The 21,842-nt window shown below is 36.6% G+C and overlaps 1 protein-coding gene across 1 annotated transcript; it reads left to right on the forward strand.

Moving 5' to 3' along the window:
- The first annotated feature begins 816 nt into the window (after positions 1 to 816).
- LOC114666955 (homeobox protein six1b) lies at positions 817 to 4,030 on the forward strand. Its single transcript, XM_028822010.2, has 2 exons — positions 817 to 1,642; positions 3,472 to 4,030. The coding sequence occupies exons 1-2, from the start codon at positions 1,083 to 1,085 to the stop codon at positions 3,737 to 3,739; spliced, it is 828 nt and encodes a 275-aa protein (XP_028677843.1). The 5' UTR covers positions 817 to 1,082; the 3' UTR covers positions 3,740 to 4,030.
- Positions 4,031 to 21,842: the final 17,812 nt, after the last annotated feature.

Consider the following 21,842-nt stretch of genomic DNA (forward strand, 5'->3'; position numbering starts at 1 on the left):
AAATGTGTCCAAACGTAATATCACTGTGAAAGTAAAATTAGGAATGGAATGGTTAAACCCCGTGATAGTGTGTGTATATATATATATATATATATATATATATATATATATATATATACACACACATATGTGTGTGTGTGTGTGTGTGTGATAATACTGTCTTTACACTTTCGCCCACCAAAAGTCACAAACCTCTCAGTACTTGTTATTTTGCTGTGTAGAAGGGTACGGCAATGGTTATTGCAAATACAGTAAGTATTATGTGGTAATATAAATGTAAAAGTGAAACTAATAAAGTATTAGATAGATAGATAGATAGATAGATAGATAGATAGATAGATAGATAGATAGATAGATAGATAGATAGATAAGCGGAAAATGATACATCATCAGACGACATCCCTTTTCTTTTGGTAGGTTATCACTTCTTTCTTCATAGATGTGTTCACGTCACCACTCACTAAAAGTGGACAAGTCAACTGGACAAGATTATAAATAATGTATTCTTAAAAAAATATATAACCCTCCAGGCTATTGATCAATTCATTATTTATTCATCATTAGAATTAGCGTAATTAAATATTAGCTCACCAAAAATGAGTGGGTCTGTTGCAATGAAAATGGGTTTTAAAAGGTCTGTAATAATTGATTTGTATAGAGACGATCAGCTCCCTCAGGTAACACTTGAGAAGGGGTTCAAGTTTCAGGGCCCTGACGTTTCTCTCCGGAGGAAATGGAGCTGCAAAGAGAGGGCATAGGAGGAGCTCCGAGCCAATCAGAGTCTCCATGCGCACTCTTTAAGGCTGACATAACCAGAAGAGGAACAAATTGTCCTAACAATCACATCTAACACCGCGGAGACTATCGCCACTGGAATACTCCCCCAATAATCGGATTTCCTTTTTTTTTTTTTTTTTTTTTTTTTAATCAGCACCACATTGAACCGAGACACAACTTTAGAAGAAAGGTATTCGAGGGCCCGTTTTCGAGCACCCCCTCTGTTTCAGAGGTATACTTTGGTACTCTTATCTGGCTCTCTTGATCTGTTTCTTTCGTTTAAAGGTGCTTCGCCCATTGACATCATGTCCATGCTTCCCTCGTTTGGGTTTACCCAGGAGCAAGTGGCCTGCGTGTGTGAGGTACTTCAACAGGGGGGCAATTTGGAACGACTGGGTCGCTTTTTATGGTCCCTGCCAGCATGCGATCACCTGCACAAGAACGAGAGTGTTCTCAAAGCTAAGGCAGTGGTGGCTTTCCACCGGGGAAACTTCCGAGAGCTCTACAAAATATTAGAGAGTCACCAGTTTTCGCCGCACAATCATCCCAAACTCCAGCAGCTTTGGCTGAAGGCTCACTACGTGGAGGCGGAAAAGTTGCGAGGCAGACCTTTGGGTGCAGTGGGCAAGTACAGAGTGCGGAGAAAATTCCCGCTGCCCAGGACCATTTGGGACGGGGAGGAAACGAGTTACTGCTTTAAGGAAAAGTCCCGGGGGGTTCTGAGGGAATGGTACACCCACAATCCGTACCCCTCGCCCCGGGAGAAGAGAGAACTGGCCGAGGCCACTGGACTAACAACCACGCAGGTCAGCAACTGGTTCAAGAACAGAAGGCAGCGAGATCGCGCCGCCGAGGCGAAAGAACGGTAAGGCTAATGCCATTCAAAAGGGATGCCCGTGATAATTTCACCGCTGTCCGGATTTATAAGAAAGCGCGGTTTACTATATGGTGTGAAACAGCCGCAAGGTTTTCAAAGTTAGCTGAAGAAGCGTAACGGAATGTTTCCCGAAGTGAGCGATACGTAATGTATTTGGTGAACATTTAGAAATGTCTGCACATAAATAATTTCATCAACAACAAATCACTGATATAGCGGTCACGCAAATGATACAACTGACTCGATAAAGCAAATGTTTTGGTTGAAGTGCGAAATTTACATGCCGTCAGAGGGCCCTGTAGTACACGTTAAACAAACTTCATTTCACGACGATTCATAATTCATTACATTTCAATAATGTTCGTATTACTTTCTAACTCTAATAAAAGTGTTTATCAGGCGTCTTCTCTAAGCGTGTGCGTGAAATGAGAAGAAATAATTTACAAAAAGTAACAGAATGTTTTAACAGAAAGGCAGGATACCCCAGCTGTCACGCAGCAAAAAATAGCCCTCGTAGAATCAACTTTAGAAGTCTGGCGTCATAAGCACGATTTGAGAGTTAAAAATCTTGTTTTTCCTTTAATTTTTGATTTGCTAGCAAAACATCTGCTCTACCTAGTCATGTGCTATCATGAATGTCAAGTGTTTATTTATAAAGGACGATACGTTCATCACAATTAATGACAACATCCAAAATAACAAAAAAGAAAATGCAAGTGTTAATAACATTAATAAGGTGATCAATGCAGGCATTACAACTACTATTAATAATAACAGTAATCATATATTAAGTCATATTAGCAAACATGAAATCATAACAAGGTGATTTTAGGGCAATGGACATTACAGGAAATGACAAATGGCAAAAGCCTAAAAATGAACATTTTGGTTATAGTTTGTGTTAAATCAGATAATTTATTAACACTATTTAAGGTGACAATATTATTTTGTAATATTTTTAAATATCCTATTTTAAATTACAAGTTGCAACTAACAAAAATAAAAGGTTTAAAACAACAAAATATCCTCATTATAGTTAAAACTTCTGCTAAGGGCATCAAAAATGCAAGATGTATTTTTAATAATCAAAATTACACTTAATTATTTTGAGATTTTAAATTACAATTACTGCATATGATAGATTATATTTTGTTATTTCTCTAGTAGCCATAATTGTATTTCCAATGATATGGTTTGGTGTCTTATGAATGTGCTCATCTGACAGCTTCACTTCACCGTCTTAGAAATGCGACAGTCAAACATATACAGCTTGTGAAAAACTTGTATTACTGTGATCAACTCATTCTTCTGGGAAGGTGCATTTTATATAATTATCTTTCAGCATAAAATTGAACAGAATTGCAAGGTAATTGTGCTGTCTAAACAGCTGGAAACTTAACAGGAAAAATTATATAATCGCCACATACTCTATAATTACAAATTGTATCACTAATGTTAGATTTATAATATGCACTGCATTTATCAAATCAGTGCTCTACACATGTACACACATACATATTACTGTTATTACGGAAGAATGTGGTTTACCATCTCTAATAAATCTGTGAATCCTATCATGATTTAACATGTTAAAAAATCCATTTTTCAGGGCCACATATGGTCTATTTTGGGGTGTATCATATTTGGGAATGCCTATTTTTCAGGCTTTATGGCTAAATTTACTTCCAGTGTCTCGCTGTCTTATTTTAGCAGCGGAGGAGACATACTGGTCATTTTGTGTATGCTGAACTTATCCCCAAGTCTGACGGCTGTTTCCCGGGGTCAACCCCGGTCTGTTTTCTTTCCACAACACACAGGGAGAACAGTGAGAACAATAATTCAGGAGGCAGTAAACAGAACCAGCTGTCCCCTCTGGATGGGGCCAAGTCCCTGATGTCAAGCTCTGAAGATGACTTCTCTCCACCGCAAAGCCCTGATCAGAACTCGGTCCTGCTGCTACAGGGGAACATGAATCACAGTGGGGGCTCCACGTACCCAATGAGCAGCCTTCAAGGACATCCACACCAGCTGCAGGACTCTCTTCTTGGACCCCTCACATCCAGTCTGGTGGATCTCGGCTCCTAAAGAGCCACTAAAATGTTTCTTTTTGTACAATAAGAGACAGTGACACTTTTGATGACTCTCATATGAAGACCAGGATAAAAAAAAAGAGAGACTTCTCATAAATTACCTTAATGCTCTTCTTCACAAACTGGCATATCCTCTTTGAGGGTAAATGTGTATGTATGCGCACATACACCTCACATATACAGTACATGCAGACATCTCACCAGAGAGACAGTGCTGATACTTTATTACTGTCACTATAATTTACATTTAAAAGATCATTGTCATATTAAAATGGTTTTAAATTTACTCTTTTTTCTTAATTTATGATATGTTGGTCTTTCCAGGTAGATAAACATATAAAACAGCCTTAAAAAGGAAACATGGAAACAAATAATCACTTGAACCCCCTTGAAGTTTACATTTTCATATTCGGTTTTAGTGTTTAAGGTTCCAGATAGTTTACAATAAAATATGAACACATAGAGGTGAGTGTTTATGTGTGTGGATTTATTATCATTTATGTCGTTTATATTGTATGGTGTATAGAACCTCTCAAGTTTAGAACTCCAGAAGGCCTATGGATCGAATGAAATAAGAGTTATGGCAACTATAAATATCATTCCTCAAATTAAGATTGATGAAACATATCCTTGTGTTTTAAAAGTGTTAATGCCACATTACCCTAATCTTACAACTGACAAAAATGTAAAGGAATCTGAGGCTGTGCAGTGTGTTAACGCCGTATTCAAACGCAAAGTCGTTTCATGAAGTTTAGGTTGACCAAGAGCTTCTTGAGGTGTGACATCCGGAACATCGCCTACCTAAACTTTTTTTTTTTTTGCGAAACGTTTAGTTTTCCTTAAAGCAAAACCACTAATAATATGTCTGTTCGTAAAAATGATCAGTTCCTCTGTAGTGTGTATAAGTAATCCTGCCGTAGCTATAACGACCCGCTAGCAATCAGAAAATGAGTGAGTGCAGTAAACCAGCAAATACAGCAAGTGCAAATGAAGCACATTCTCGTCTTAGTACAGGAATTACTTAACTTATTAAGTGACCAAAAAAAAAAAAAAAATGGCGCGCGATGCAAATGTTTCCTGAAAGAATTATACTCAGAGTTTCCTAATCTTGCTTCTAGCTAGATGACATTTTGCACGGTGGTATTGTCAGTAGAATTAGACTTATCTAGAAATGGGAAAGGAAAAACGTTCTGTCTGCTGCCGATTAAGTGTAACCGATTTTCTCCAAAAGCGTTGTGAATACGAAGCTGCTTATTATTTTCACTTTGGTAGGAAACACAAAGATTAAATTAAATTGAAAACTTACTTTCATATGAGTGGCTATTTATAAACTACGCTTATAGCTTCATTTTTGTTGCGTTTTACTGCAATGTAGTTAAAAACAATGAAAGCACCTACCGAAAGTGTATATATTTTTACCTTTCATGTAAACAAACATCTTATTTTAACCATGTAGATCTCTAACGAATCACCCACCAGGACTGTGTCTAAAATGCTCACTCTTTTATATTAATAATCATACAGTTTATGACACGTTTTTGCGCTCCGTCTGCCGTTCGCTTTGTGGTCTGAAGACCGCAGAGAAATGGTACCACCTGCAGGACTGCCAGGAGATGTGCGCCTGGATCGCGAGCCCCTGCTTTATACGTGTCCACGCGAGTGCTGCGCCAGCAATATTTCACAATTTTAAAGCTTTTCAGGGGACAAAAGCAGGAAGACCTGGAATAGCCGATACTTTCAGGTTCAAATTAAAAACTGCTGTGGTTAAAATTAATTTTTATCAAAGAGATAATTTTATTAATTAGGCCATTTTTATCTCTTTACAAAGCCTTTAGAGGCAATAGAGTATATTATACACATGTAACACACTTTATTTTTCGAAATTCAAACATTCCTTAAATTCTAACAAAATGGCATTGATAATTATGAGCAACTGCTTTTTATTTTTCGGTTGTATCTAATTTTTTTCATTAAAACGTTCCCTTTTTTGTGCATTATAATTGTTTTTTCAGTCAGGGAAATTATTTTTTTAGAGAAATTAATTTCTATTTACTTAATAAATATTTTTTAACTATTAAGACCTCAAAATGTAGGTACTTAAACAGCTCCGGTTGTACATATTTAATAACTACCACAATGTCTAATTCGTAATGCAAAATTACTCAGAATAGTGTATTATGTCGAGAATATTTTACAGTCTTAAACAATCCCAGAGTTTTAGTTATTTTTAAGTAATTTATTTAGACTTGTTAGTTAAATTCACTTGCCAAAATCTGAGGATTACTCTACTTCTACACTCAATAAGGCCATCTAGGCATCTTTGACCCTTTAACTGAATTTTAGAATCCATTAAACGGAAGGGGTTTTATGTATGCATTGATTTATTTCGTAAAAATAATAATAATTTAAACCAGTTCACCACAAGAGTTCTTCTATTTTAAGTCATGGGTAGAAGCAGCAGTGTTTATATGTTGCCTGTTGTATGACCAGTTAGCCCGTGTACGGTCTCCTTCTTAATTCAGCAACTGCGAAATGTCGCCTACTGAGACGTGTCAGATAGCGGGGTTGTAATTGACTTTATGTATTTGCTTGTTGATTTTTCTAATAAGGCCAATTCTCACTGGGTGAGGGTGTGAATAAATTAACATTTTTAACTGATGAAGCAGCACTTGAAACATTCGATACCCTCGTCGATGTTTATACAGTGACGTTTTTCTAAAGGTAATTGTTTATTTTTCTGCCACGAAGTATACGCTTATGTTTGATTTTTTTTGTCCCCCTTCCTGATTTTAAAACTTTGTAGAAGGTAAAGAGTCATTAGGTTTTGCTTAAAATGGATTAAAGTGGACGGTATGATATGTCCTTGTTTAAATGTATTTTCGAAGTGTAAACGGCATTTTTAAAAAATAAGCAAATCTCAACTCTTCATTTGTCAACTTCAAAGGTTGCTATGTGCGCGATGATGTACGAATTCCGTAAAGGGTTAGCTATTTAATCTGAAACGTTCAGATCTTCTTAACTGTCTTGCTTTGGAAATTTTACAACTGCATTTATTCATTTTGATCAAACTAAATAGTCTCATCTGCTCAGAAAAAAAGATGTTCTAAAGCCAAGGTTTCACAATGTGACAAATATTATTAATGACGCTGCTTCCCAAACGCTATACTGTAGCTACATTGTCATTTCGTGTTAAAAAAAAAAACTGGTTCACGGTTAAGTAAACTAGAATCCTCCGCTGTATTACACATATTTTACCCAAAAAATTCAGATTCCGAATTCGCTCCAAATTTGATCCTGAGCAGATCTGCTCCCAGCCCAGTGCTGATCCTAATTTTCGGCCGGCCAAAGCCAGAACGGACTCGCGCTCCCAGTGGCGCCAATCTGAGTGAGCGAGTTCAGGAAGTGGATGGAAGGACGCGTTTACAAAGAGAAGAGAACCACTCGTATTTTTTTAAAAGGTGAACCCCCATTTTAACTCTAAATTTATTAGGGTCACTTGCAATTTGGAGAAAGAAAGAAAGAAAGAAAGAAAGAAAGAAAGAAAGAAAGAAAGAAAGAAAGAAAGAAAGAAAGAAAGCTCTGGCACTTGGCTCCAGTTATACATGTTAGAATTTGTCAACTTGTCTATTGATTTTAAGTGACAATAAACAGAGAAGTCAAAAATAACGGGTTAAATGTTAAATTTCATGAATGTGCGAGTCGACTAAACCGAGCTAAGTATACAGCAGTCTTAAGAAAGAAGGCCATATTTTGCCTGGTTTCTGCCATTTTGTAGCTTGCATGTCTGTGTCTGTTTTTTACTTCTACATCCCAGATTAATCTCTAGGCAACCCGGCAACTGCAAGTTGTCCCAGTATGAAGAGGTTTAAAATGGACTGCCATCTCGTCCTGGATAGGGTTCTACTTTGGGCCTTTTTGTTGCCAGGACTGACACAAGCAAACCGAAAATCTGCAGCTGAATGTCCCATTCAGAAAATGGATGAAGGGATAGAGCATCTTAATTTTTTAAATACATATGCATATATAATTTAGTAATAATTTGGACTTTTGAAAAATATCCCCCTAAATTCTTTGCAAATTTGTACCCTATAACGTCTGCAACAAATAAATGATAGTAACGCGCTGAATCACGAATCACTTCTGATACTCAAAAGCCATACGTTTTTGGTGATGTATTTAACTTTTTTTTATTTTGACCATAATTTAGTTTTGCATTCAGGCGTAATTCTAGATAAATACGTGTTAAATATTTTATTTTAAATTATTAAATATTAATTTTATATATGTCATAAATGATTTATATTAATTAAATGACCAGAAAATGGTAACCTTTCGGAAAAATTACAGCGTATGTGTTATTCTGCTTTTATTGTGTGATTACTTATACTTTAATACCGCATAGAATAAAACGTCCTTCACTCTTTTAAGCGGTTAATTAGCTTACAAAACAGCTTAAAATCCAATTATTATCCTTAAGCGTTAACAAAACATTTAAATACTACTATAAGAACGCGAGTCTGCATGTCAGAAATAAATACTTCGTTTCTTTATGAGAACATGAAAATATAAAACCGATTTTCAAAGAGAGCACTATAATACAGATGCACGATGTGAACTACGTAATCAATGCATTTTTATCACAGATTTTTGTATAGAAGCCGAGAATTATATAGACACTACAATTTAATATACTGTACTAGGATTTAGCGCGAGTGTCTACATTATAACGGGGCTGATTTAAGTCGAGTCCGAACAGGTGCTGCGTATCGGGGCATCCAAAGTAAAATCAAAACAGGTGTATATACAAGTGCGAGATCACTTAACAAAAGTGAAAACTTTGGAGAGGTGGCGGTGTTTAGTTTTGCGAATTATAAAAAAGATCACTGAATGAGTATCTTGTAAACATGCTAGACACTAATCGATTCTTTGCATTACTTCCATGGTAGTGTGATTTTAATTAAGAAATCTGTCAGTATTTACAGCTCGAGGGTTCTTGTGGACTTTCTGTTTCACAGTCATGATCCAGAATAAACAGATAAAGGCGGGGTTTAATTACAGGCTTCGTTTTCTAAATATGTTTGATTGCTGCCCTGTCAAATAGGAGAGTACAAGGGTAACGGCTAAGAAAGTCTATTTGTATGTATAATAACAACTTCAGAATCTTGGATTCGAATCCCGGCCCGGCACTACCCGAGTGTGCATGATCCCACCGTGAGCGCTTGGATTTTTCAGCATTTTAAAGACTTAGTTTAGCGAGCACCTTTAAAATTGGCCCCGTGTGTCTGCCCACCGTACTGATAAACAGGATCGGTGGCTGGAACTGTCATCCATCCACTGCCCTTCCGTTAAGCTATGACATTAGTTTATTAGGCAATTCCGTCACTAACGAAGCACTTTGAGCGCAGGAAAGCCGCTATACAAATACAATATATTAATTAACAAAATTAAAATTTGCCGAAATAACCAGACAAACTTGAAATGATCAAAATCAACTGACAACACTATGCCAATGCCCCGACTTTACTTAATTGCCACAAATTAGTTATATGTGCACATACTTTTCATACAGTTATATTATAAGCGTTTTTTGGATTGTCGCTAGTCATTCTCAGAGGTTCACTGGATCTCAGTATTATCTTCTCCGTTTCCGGTATTATTTATTTAGAATTGCCAAATAATGTGTTTTGAAAAGAGCGCGAAATAACGTTTATGGATTTATTCATTCATTTTATGAACTCTCGTGCCAATACATGGATTTACATTGGGGACGCAGAACAGTTTCATCTCACTGCTTTGACAGCCAGAACCTAAACTAAAATACACCACATTTATCTACTTTTCTGAATATTGCTTCCCATTCATAAGATCTTAAGTGTAGTGTGGCACCAACCCGCACAGCATTGGGGGCAAGGGAGGAAACCACCCTTCATAGAGTGCCAGAGCGCACGGGCAGAAACCCACTAACAACGACCGAGACATTTTAGAGTAAAAGCTGGACTTGATTGTGCAGAGAAAACACAAAAGGAGACTTTGAGAAATCCCTGAAGCAGTGAGGGAGCAGCACTATAACGAAATATCCTCCTGAATTCTGATGATTTTTTTCTTTCCTATTAAACTTAATTTATATTGATTTAATAGTCAACAACTTTGCAGCAATTATGACGGTGTACGGATTTAAACTGATTTATCATTTGTCCAAATTGTCCTGGAAATAAACACAACTTTTAAATAACTGAAGTACATTATGTGAGCGTCTGAGTACCATTCATTCGTCCAAAAATAATGGATGGACTGACAGGTAATGAGGAATCATAATTTGAATTAACCACACCGTTTTTATTTCTGTAGCATTCCCAACATACAGGTCACTGCTTCATTATTTATTTACTGTATTTATTTATTTATTTATTTTTTAAATTGAAAATGACTGGCTATATTAGAGAAGGGGGTCTTGACACTTCATGTTTCTTGCATTAAAACGTGTCATTGACCAAGCAAAAACGAAGATATTTAGTGATAATAGCATACCAAATGTATACCACAAGGGTTAGACTGTTACCTCACAGCCTGGATTACATTAAATCTGAAACTTCTCTTCGCCTTCCCGTGTGTTTTCTCGTTATCCCAAATTCTAAACGTGCTCTGTACACATAAGAATAAGCGTGTGCGTCAGTGCGCCGTGAGGCGGACTGCATTCGATCATCCTTGTGCCTGGCCACGTAATTTGCGTGTTCTTTTTTTTTTTGCAAGTATTTTTCTGTTATATTTCAAACACCTCTACTGTACCTCGACCAGATCAGGGTTGGTTCCTGCTTTGCATCTGATGCTGCCTGATGGGCTATAACCTTCGGCTACCTCACAAAAGCTCAAAGCGAGTTCAGGAAGCGTACAGATTGGCATGGACCTATAACGTTACACATACACTGATTACTTGGAAAGGTTTGAAATCAGTTCTGATTTCACGCACTCCGTCTTCTGCAACAGACATTTTGAATAAGACAGATAAACGGGAAATCTTAGCTATAAAAGAACAAACGACAGATAATTTGCATTTAAATGAATTTTGTTAAAATATAAACATGTAGAGAAGTTATCAGTAACTGTAAAATTGCCAGCAGCTTGAACTTCTCAAAACCAACATTATTTTTAACGTTATTACGCAATTACTTAATGAGGCATTTGTCATATACAGAAACATATTATTTTTCTATTTCCAAAAGATCCCAAATCAGATTTTTTAGCACTTTGTTACAACAGGTAGTTAAATCTATTTATTTTCCTTTTAACAGTAATTTCTAGAAGGCATGCTTAATATTGATTCTCATGCATAGAATAGATCAATTTACTCAAAGACCCTAAAAAAACGAATAAGAGAAAATATGTTTGTATGAATGGACGGGACTGTTTTCTTTATCTGTAAGAATCCATCAGGAGAATTTCTTGAGTTTTCTAACCCACTTACTCCAATTCATGGTTGCAACATTTCCTTAAAGAACTTCAAGAGGGAATTTTGATTCATACAATGTTAGTCCGTCCTTAGCTACTAAGATAATACTGGATAATGAAAGCTACTTTTTAAGTTAAATCAAGTCATTGTCATATCATCCATACACCATATGCAGCATGCAGTGGCATAACGTAACATTACCCAGGACTGCAGTGCAACATATAAATAAACATATAGGACAAATCAAGACAGGTAAAGATACTTTACTATAAATAGATACAAAAATAATAAATGATAGGTAAGGGAATAGATAATAATCTGTCTATCTAAGAAAACACTAAGATCTGAGTGTCTAGTCCCTTAAGAGCAATCTGATTTGTCAGTTTGGCTTTTTGTGATGAGATGAAAGAGGAACTGTGAGTGTTAGACACATGAGCAGGAATAAAGGTGTAGGAGGCACGCTGAGAGTCGGGGAAGTATAAAACCAGACAGGAGGTGAGAAAGGTGCCTTGAAAATAATAACAGAGTTTGAGAAAGCAGGCTTTATGGGAGCGCGATTGAGAGAAAGAGCATTGATGGAGACTTTTAGACACAAGGTGAATACAGAGAAAAGGCACTAAAGTACATGTAGGGCAAGTGATAATAAATATTTTTAAATTATTTGTCTTTGACAGGTACTCTGGGCAGAAAATCTTTATAAATAATACACTACCGCGGCTGTTCATTTGTCTGTCCAGGATTTTAAATCATCTGTAGTTCGCAAACCATTTGACCTATTGACCTGAAATTTGGTACACATATACTACGTGACGTCTACTATTCGCTTTCGGGGTGATGATTTTTATTCCTATTTTTATTTTATTTTATTGTAGAATCAACTCTCGGCAGCTGCCAGCAGGGCGGCCATGTGGTGCATGCGTACTGGCACCGTTCTCATCCCTACCACCTTCGCCATCACTTCCCCTACCTCTTCATATCTTAAATCATTCTTGAGGGAGATTGAAGACTTAAGTGCCAGCTTAAATGAAAAATTAAGGAAAACGTACTAAGTAATTGCAACACAAACACTGACTTAATCAGTTTTAACGCGAAAAGATGCCGACGAAAGAAGAGAAGAAGCGGGCTGCTAGGGTGGAGAAAAGAAGAGCTGATCAGGAGCAGCAAGTGCATAAACATCTGAGCAAACGAATGCTAAACATACAGAGAAAGAGTCAGAAAACTAGGAATGCTCAAGTCAAGTGTATGCACTGCCCGTTATTGTGCAGTGCGCCATTACTGCTAAGTAAATAATACCAATAAAACAACAGAAGTAGCAAGTTTAACAAATGTACTGCATATAAATAACCACTATTATGATTGTGAGGTAAGTGAGTAAAAATAAATTCCTTCTGAAATGCTGTATTCAAAGTTTAGATTATAAAGAACTAATGGTAAAAGCTGTCACATTAATCCCCAGTATCAATTGTCACAAACTTAACATGGCAGGTGATATTAATTGTGTTTTAAAATCCTCATTTAGATAATCAATAACTGCAAGTACACTGTCTAAAACCACTATACTAAATTCAAATATTGTCAAAGATCTCACTTTGCCAAACTCATGAAGGTTTCTCCACCACCATTACTAACTTTGTACTGGTAATTACTGTTGCTCTCAAATCTTGCAGGTACAAGATACTCATATTTTGGAACTGTAATCTTTAAGCTACACTGATAACAATGTACAACAGAAGATTCGGGAGCTGTTAAAAAATGTATAAAATTCATTTAATAAAAATAAAACTATAGATATCTGTAAGAAAACATTTTTGAGTCAAAAAATCATTTAATTTGTTTTGTAAAATTACAAGCTGGAAGGATGTCAAGACTAATTAGTAATTTCTATAAAAGATTGCTGAATACAGTATTCTAAAAAATATTTTTCCTTAAGCAGAATCAATGTTAATGTTATGCTATTCTTTGTATGAACAAAAAACAAAAGCTAATAAAGGTTTAGCTCAACAGTATTACATGGAATAGAAGTAGGAGCAAAAGTTAGCAAACATAAAGTAATAAGTAAATTATTTAAAGGATATATACAATGTTATGTAAATCAGAGTGGAAATAAAAGTGAGATGCATGCTGATGATTTGTTAGATTATGCCACGGGTTGATACAATGCACATAGAGGAGATGAATAAACTGCTGAGGCTCTCTGAAATCCAAGATGCTATTAATTACTTACAAAGTGGAAAAACCACAGGTCCAGATGGCTATCCAGCAGAACTTTATAAAAAGCTACCTGTTCATTTAGTGGAGTTAATTCTAATTATGTTTAAGAAGGTTGGAGAAGATAATATATTACCAAAAACAGTATGCTGGGCATTAAATTCTTAAAATAAAGAATAAAAACCTATTAGAGTGTACATCCAGGCCAATCTCCCTGCTGAAAAGTAATTTAAAGATCCCAGAGAAAGATGTAGCTAAAAGAAACAAAGGCAATGCTCACTTATATAACATCACAAGATCAAAATGCATTTGTTAAAGGCAGACATCTCTTATCAAACTGTTAACTATTGTTTAGTGTATACCCCTACAGTGTGTGAGGTCTGCAGAGGTTTTCCTATATATAATGGCACATAAAGCTTTTGATAGTGTTGAATTTAGGTATCTGTTCACTGTATTGTGAAAATTTGTCTTTTGGCCCTAAATATGTGCATTGATTAAATTATTGCACTCAACTCCAGAAGTCATTGTTCATAGAAACAATTGTAAACTTTGGTAAGAGCTTTTTTTTTTTTTTTGATACTATACAATGAATAATATTTCTAATTGTTTTATTTTAAGGAAATACCATCCATCCATTATCCAACCCGCTATATGCTAACTACAGGGTCACGGTGGTCTGCTGGAGCCAATTCCAGCCAACACAAGGCGCAAAGCAGGAAACAAACCATGGGCAGGGTGCCAGCCCACCACAGGGCACACACACACACGCACTCACATACCAAGCACACACTAGGGATAAATTAGGATAACCAAAACACCTAACCTGCATGTCTTTGGTCTGTGGGAGGAAACCAGAGCACCCGGAGGAAACCCATGCAGACACGGGGAGAACATGCAAATTCCACGCAGGGAAGACCCGGGTAGTGAACCCAGGTCTCCTTACTATGAGGCAGCAATGCTACCGCTGTGCCACCATGCCGCCCCTTTTAAGGAAATACTCCACCCAAAAACAATGCTTTTATATGGTTCAGCCTCTTGAAGTTTGTAGTGATGGACGAGAAACAGATTATAAAAGTTTCTGACAGAAAAGGCATAGGCAACTATGGTGACCAACACTAAACAATTTTAAAAGTCCATGAAAAAATCTCTTGTTACTCGTGTCACATAATCCACATGTCAAACCATCCAGTCATATGGTCACAACATCTCAAAACACTTGTGTTTTTACATTTATACTGTTCGATAAATGTCAAAACACTCTTGTGAACTAAAACAGAACCCATTCAAACACAACCGAGAATTTGAATTGAAATCCTGTCACCTCTCTTATTCATTTCTCATGATGGGTTCAGCCCAGAAACAGCTTAGTCATTGATTTAACATTGCACTTCAGGTGATATCAACAGTGCAAAGTTCACTGAGTGGCATATACAGTACAGCTAAAGTTTAAGAAAACATTATCAGGAAGATAATATGCCTCGAAGGTCTGCATGTCCAAGATGCTTCAAAAGCTGAAGGTCAATTCACTTGTGCAGTTTCACAGGCTGCTACTAAATAGTCCTGAGGTACTCCTGTCATGGAAATAAGTATAAATGTAACAACTGGAGGTGGCTCTACAATCCACACAGTATGTTCTACCATAGATGACGATGCTGAACAAAAGAGTGAGAGGTGTAATTATGGGAAGGAATCTGTAATTCTTCATAGAAGCATTTATTTTTAGGTTAAGTAGTGTAATGTGGTTTTTTGCTAATTATCAGTGCAATTAATTTTTTTTCAAACATAGACAGTTGTCAGCGTTAATGTGATCAGCAAGCTTGGCTTTGTCCTTTCTTTCTTATCCTCACCCCAGTGTGATAGCCAGATATTATGAAGCTTTTATTTCTTATTCACCTTCATTTTGTCAGACATTTTACAGAGGCTGGTCATGAACAAGTAAACTGGAAACGAGTGACGTTGCTGACTTACTTAATGTATTCCAGCAGTAAATGAAGCCAGCATAAGTTCGCCAGTATGGAGTCAGTAGTCCCATTTTATCAAGAGTTGACTATCTTTTACATATAGTTGTAGTGCAGGGTAAGAGATGACAGCATAGCAGCCAGATGATGAGACTACTCATTGATGGGTGGAGTCTGCTACCTAATTGACTGCAAAAGAAGAGAAGAGTGACTAGGCTGATTCCAGGGCTAAAGGGGAGGAATTATGAAGAAAGATTAAAAGAGCTGAGCCTTTTCAGTTTAAGTAAAAGAAGATTAAGATATGACATAATTGAAGTGTTTAAAATTATGAAGGGAATTAGTACTGTGGATCAAGACTGCTATTTTAAAATGGGTTCATCAAGAACACGGGGATGCAGTTGGAAACTTGTTGAGGGTAAATTTTGCACAAATATTAGGAAGTTTTTCTTTACATAGGGAACCATAGAATCTTGGAATAAGCTACCAAGCAGCGTAGTAGACAGTTGGACTTTAGGGACTTTCAAAACTAGTCTTGAAGTTTTGGATAGGACTGGCGAGCTTTGTTGAGCTGAATGACCTGTTCTCATCTAGATTGTTCTAATGTACTAAAAGAGAGCTGCCCAGAGGATGTTCCACAGTCGATTTTAAATAGCAGGAACTCTGGGATTTCCAATGGCAACAGTGGAGGGAATCCTTTAGGGGAATCCTCTGAAAGAATGGAAGGATTTTACTAGTTTTGAGTAAAACAATGTATATGTACAGTATGTTTATCTCAGACATTTGCTTATTTAAATTTATGTATCTGTTGTTGCTGATCGAGAACACACAGTCCTAAAGAGTATGCCTTCTTGCCTCTACTGTTGCTGTCCCTTGCCCTATGTTTTGATGCTGATAGGTCATTTGATTTCATTAAGTTTTGGCATAATTACCATGTGGCTGTGGAAGGAAATGCAAATGCATTCCATAGTGTGGCCATATTGAAGAGTAATGAATCATTTATTTTATTCTTTTTAAAAAGGACACAAAAGAATTGTACCAAAATTGAAATTATTGCATTAATATGCTTTGCATTTCAATGTATTTTATGTGTTAGATTACATTTAATTTTGACATGGATATTCTACTGATCAAATTCTTCCTTCAATTAGACCTTCTGACAAGCTGGTTTTTGTACTGGCTATCATAAAAACAATATACATTGATAATTTTACTCTAAAATGTGGAAGTAGACAAGGATGTACTTTATCAACAATGATTTTGGCAAGAATGTGAGAAAAAATATTTTATGTTGATGACATAGTGCAGTGTTTCTCAACTTTTAAGTATTTGCGACCTGAGTTTTTATAACAGTTTTAATCGCGCCCCCCTAATGTTTTTTTGAAAGGAGCCCACTAATACCAATTTGTTCTTTTTAAATGAATGATATATTATAGATGCATATTTTATTATACCTACTTAACTTTTATCAACATTTATCTAACTCTATATTTATTTTTCTAGTATCAGAATGTAGTTTAAGTTAATTTGTTTTGGTTTCAATACATGTATTTTTCATATTTTTGATTCTTGTTTTCTTTTTTCACATCTTTGCACCCCCCTTTTTGTTACTTTGCGCCCTCCTAGAGGGGCCCACCCCACAGGTTGAGAAGCACTGACATAGTGTTTTATATAATCGACACATGCTTTTTATGGCTACATATACTGAAACTATTAGACAAACTCTATTGAGTTTATTGTATCAGATCTAATTTGTGTAATAGCCTACTGTTCCTAATGCATATCAGATTACACTGAATTATTTTTATTTTGATTGCCTCAAATTAGTTACAGTAAAAAATAACATCTATTTTGTTTTTGCAAACTGATAGAATGTACAGTATATACATAGTATTTACAGATACATCATCAATGAAGATAAATGCACTGCAGCAATCAATGCCCAAGTCATAACACCCCCAGCACCAAGTTTAACAGATGAGGTGGTCTGCTTTGGATCTTGGGCAGTTCTTTTTTGTCTCCATACTTGCCATCACTCTGATGCATGTTCATCTTTGTCTCATCTATCCACAAGACCTTTTTCCAGAATGCTGCAGGTTCTTTTAAGTACGGTACTTTTTCACAAACTGTAATCTAGCCATCTTGTTTTCATGGCTAACTAGTGTTCTTGCATTGTGGACTCTGCATTTCTGTTCATCAAGTCTTCTGCATATAGTCATGTCTGACACATGCACATCTGCCTCCTGAAGACTGTTCATGATTTGTCAGACAGTTGTTTGGGTTTTTTTCTAAATCATAGAAAAATATGGAATACAGTATTTTCATCAATAGAGGTCTTCCTTGGCCTACCAGTCTCTTTGTGATTACTGAGCTCACCAGAGCATTTTTTCTTCTTATTGATTTCCCAGACAGTTAATTTAGGTAATCCTAAGATTATACAGATGTCTCAAATGGTTTTGTTCTTGTTTTTTGGCCTCATAATGGTTCCTTTGGCTTTCATTGGCACAGCTCTTGTCCTCACATTGAACAATGGAAACCACAGATGCAAAGGTAGTCTGTAGGTAGAAGCAAGCCTAGGCATCTTATACCTGCACTAATGAAGTAATGAAACACACCTGAACAATCACAAACGCCTGTGATTCCAATTGTCCCAAACATTATGGTGCCCTGAAATTGTGGGACCATGTTTAAAAAGTCTTCATGGTGAGACCGAAATGTATACAAATACCCCTAACTTACATTTTGCAATGTGCACTTTAATCATGTCTGAATTGTTTGATTTGTATGTATATACCTGTATATGTATAAATTCTGACCCTACCTTCCGAATGTCACAGCAGAAATCGAGACTCATAAGACCAGGTAATGTTTTTCCAATCTTCTATTGTCCAATTTTGGTGAGCCCATGTGAAGTGTAGTCTTTGTTGCCTGTTGTTAGCAGACAGGCATGGCACCTGGTGTGTTCTCCTTCTGCTGTAACCCATCTGCTTCAAGGTTCGACATGTTGTGCATTCAGAGATGCTCTTCCACATACCTCATTTGTAATGATTGGTTTTTTGACTGTTGCCTTCCTATCAGATAACACCAGTTTGGCCATTCTCCTCTGACCTCTGGCATCAACAAGGCATTTTCGCCCAGAGAACTGCCGCTCACTGAATATTTTCCCTTTTTCGGACCATTCTCTGTAAACCCTAGAGATGGTTGTGTATGAAATTCCCAGATCAGCATTTTCTGAAATGCTCAGACCAGCCCGTTTGACACCAACAACCATGCCATGTTCAAAGTCACTTAAATCACCTTTCTTCACCATTCTGATGCTCAGTTTGAATGTCAGCAGGTTGCATTGCATTGAGTTGCTACCATATGATTGGCTGATTAGATATTTGCATTAACAAACAGTTGAAGTGGTGTACCTAATAAAGTGGGCCACAGTGGTGGTAGCACTACTGCCTCACAACAAGAAGAGCAGGGCTTATGTTCTGGGTGCTCCCTATGTGAAGTTTGTATGTTCTCCCCATCTCTGTGTTGGTTTCCTCCAGATGTCCCGATTTCCTTCGACAATCCAGAAACATGCAGGTTAGCTGAATTGATGTTACTAAACTGGCCAAAGTGTATGTTCACCTTGTGATAGGCTGGTGCCTTGTGCTCAGTGTTTGCTGGGATTGGCTCCTGTGACTCTGCTCAGGATTAACAGATTTGGAAAATGTGCGTGTGTGTATGTGTGTTTGTGTGTGTTCAACCAGTGATGGATTGACACCCTGTCTACAGTTTGTTTCTGCCTTACACACTATCCTATCTGGGATAGGCTCCTGTGCCCCCCTGTGACCCTTTTCAGGGCTGAGTGGGTTAGAAAATCACACACACACACACACACACACACACACACACATATATATATATTTATAAACATAACCTTACTTCATTTACCATGTATAAAAAAGAGCATTTTGTTAAAACTTTGCAAGGTACAGCAAATACTGTATAATCAATAATTAGCATGTCACTGTAACTTAATATTTCCATACTTTCCATATTAATTTAGCCAGTACACACCATAACAGCAGAACAAAGTCTTTTGAAATGTAAACACCTAAAGAGAAAGAAACAAATTACAGCTGCAGGCCTATAATTTGCCATAGTATTCTGAATGCTGTAAGCAAGAGTGGAAAGAGGGGGAAAAAATGCAATTATGTGATTTATTGGACAGATGCTGTAAACAGTATTTTAAATGAAATGATTAAATAGGGCCAATGAAAGCTATCTATTGCTTCTTCAAGAAACAAAAAATCCAGCCTTTGGACCTTATGTTGTTTGGGCATGGTAGATGAGCCAAGAAAACTAAATGACAGACAAAACACTGACCTTATTCTTAGTGTCTAATGGTGTGATATGCTAACTTAACAAATTAAATCAGGATTAAGGTAAAATGTCTGACATTAGCACATTGTGTCCTCCTTCTGCAATTTTGAGGCATGTATGGATGTTTTGCATTAGCTTTAGACCTGTTATGAAATAACCTAGTATTCAGGGAGCTTTTGCCACCTAGAAACATATAGACCTGGAACATGGTGCTACCTAATTTCCAGTTTTATTATTGGGTTGTAAACATACAGTATGAATTTTAAGATGGTGGAAGGAAACAGAAAGTAATGAAACTGTTCCTGCTTTGATATCCAAGGTAAGGAGATCCGTTCAAGCTCTTCATGTGACGCTTTTCTCTGTGCCTCTGCACTTACTAATTATTACCAATTTTCCTGTAATCCAGTGGTACAATACTTACTCAAAAAACTGAACCAATGTAGGAAATACTTTAAAGTCAAAAGGCTATTTTCATTGTTGTCCAGTGCAGGATAATCATGTATTCCAACTATCCTTAACCGTATAATGTTTAATTCATAGAAGTATCTAGTATCCAGATCTTTAGGGACATTTTCATCCTTTCATCAGTTATGTTTAGATACAATCTACTACTAGTACACCACTTTTACTATGTGCATATAAGGAACTTATCATTCGTCATCATCTATCAATATCTGTTGCTAAAACTTTTCTATCTAGTGGTGGTGAAGCTATGGGCAGCATTTCCAGAAAGTGGGTTATCTGAAACAACATTGGGGAGGGGATCTTTTAATTGGAATCATAGGTAATGAATGGAATTTGCCATAGAAATGATCCATTTTTGCAAAGCATACTGTTATTTCAGTTAAACCGGACACACTCCACACATCTGTCTTATCTAAGATTATCCACAATATATCCAAGTATTACAACCAGTGTTATTGAATGCATACACTACCTCTACAGGACACATGTTCTGAGAATGACCTACAGACAGTCCATATTGGAAAAAAATATTATCTTAGTTATCTGACTATTTGGGATTAACAATTACTCCAAATCCTGTGTTAGATAGAATTATTCAGAGTAGACTAAGAGAGGACACTTCTTTGTCATGAAAAACTCATTGTGATAATCTTACACCACACAGCTCTCTAGTTTTTTTTTATCACCCCTGCCATAACTCAGAGACAAAATGACAAAGAGCAAATTTTCTACTAAAATTAGAAAAGATCATATTTTTGTTCTAAGGAACAGTCCAAGGTGTTTTAAAAAATTGGGCAAGAATTTCTTAGGCTGTGGTAAAATAAACAAGCTTGATGCTGCTTACTCTGTGGATATTTCAACAAATGCAACAGGTCTACTGTGCTTTAGGTTTTTTGCCCACATAACTCTTTGGATTGAATAGCCTTGGCAATGCTGAGATATGTAACCATGGTGGAGGCCTCCCCAAATATGTTTCATCTTTCACTCGCTTGTTGCCGACCTTAAACTGGTTCCACCAACAAAACACAGCAACACAGCTAATTGTTTCATCACCATAAACTTGCCATAACATTTCAAGAGTTTCATTCCTGCTCTTCCCAAACTTAACACAAAATTAAATCCCACACCTCTGCTGTACTCTCACAGGAACATCTTCTTCATTCTCCATGATGACATGTACAAGGTGTTTTCACTTAACAGAATGCTGAAGAATACAACAGTCCAACTGCAGGCACACACATGTTGATGTATGCTGTTCACAAACACCCGCACAGCATCTTCATGTCTGCCTCCCTCAGGAACTGTCTCATTGATTTTTAATCTGTCCTCATGTAAAGTAAATGGCTTCTTAAAATTTCAAGGGGAGAATGATAGATTCATTAGAACAATTGTCTTAAGATTTAAATGTCTTGACAGGAGAGTAATCCATTTTGGCATGTGTTTTATATTACTAAGTTCATTTTAAGAGTGTTATTAATTTGTATAGTTTTTATTGTGATATTTCCATGTTGCCATTTTGTTTATCATTTTGAATTTTGGACACTGCAACTTTGGTACACTTTTGAACAGCTGTAGCCACATTGTTATTAATCATGGCGCCATGTTGCTATCACATGGAGAATGTAAGGACCAATATGTGACAGCATCAGACCAACCATGTTTAA

The sequence above is a fragment of the Erpetoichthys calabaricus genome, chromosome 16 (genome assembly GCF_900747795.2).
Source record: "Erpetoichthys calabaricus chromosome 16, fErpCal1.3, whole genome shotgun sequence".
NCBI classification, from domain to species: domain Eukaryota; kingdom Metazoa; phylum Chordata; class Cladistia; order Polypteriformes; family Polypteridae; genus Erpetoichthys; species Erpetoichthys calabaricus.

Bases quoted from the DNA above. Each gene is read 5' to 3' on its own strand.
- LOC114666955 (XM_028822010.2), top strand. From the start codon at position 1,083: ATGTCCATGCTTCCCTCGTTTGGGTTTACCCAGGAGCAAGTGGCCTGC. The intron at 1,643-3,471 runs GTAAGGCTAATG...CACAACACACAG, and splicing joins GCCGCCGAGGCGAAAGAACG to GGAGAACAGTGAGAACAATA.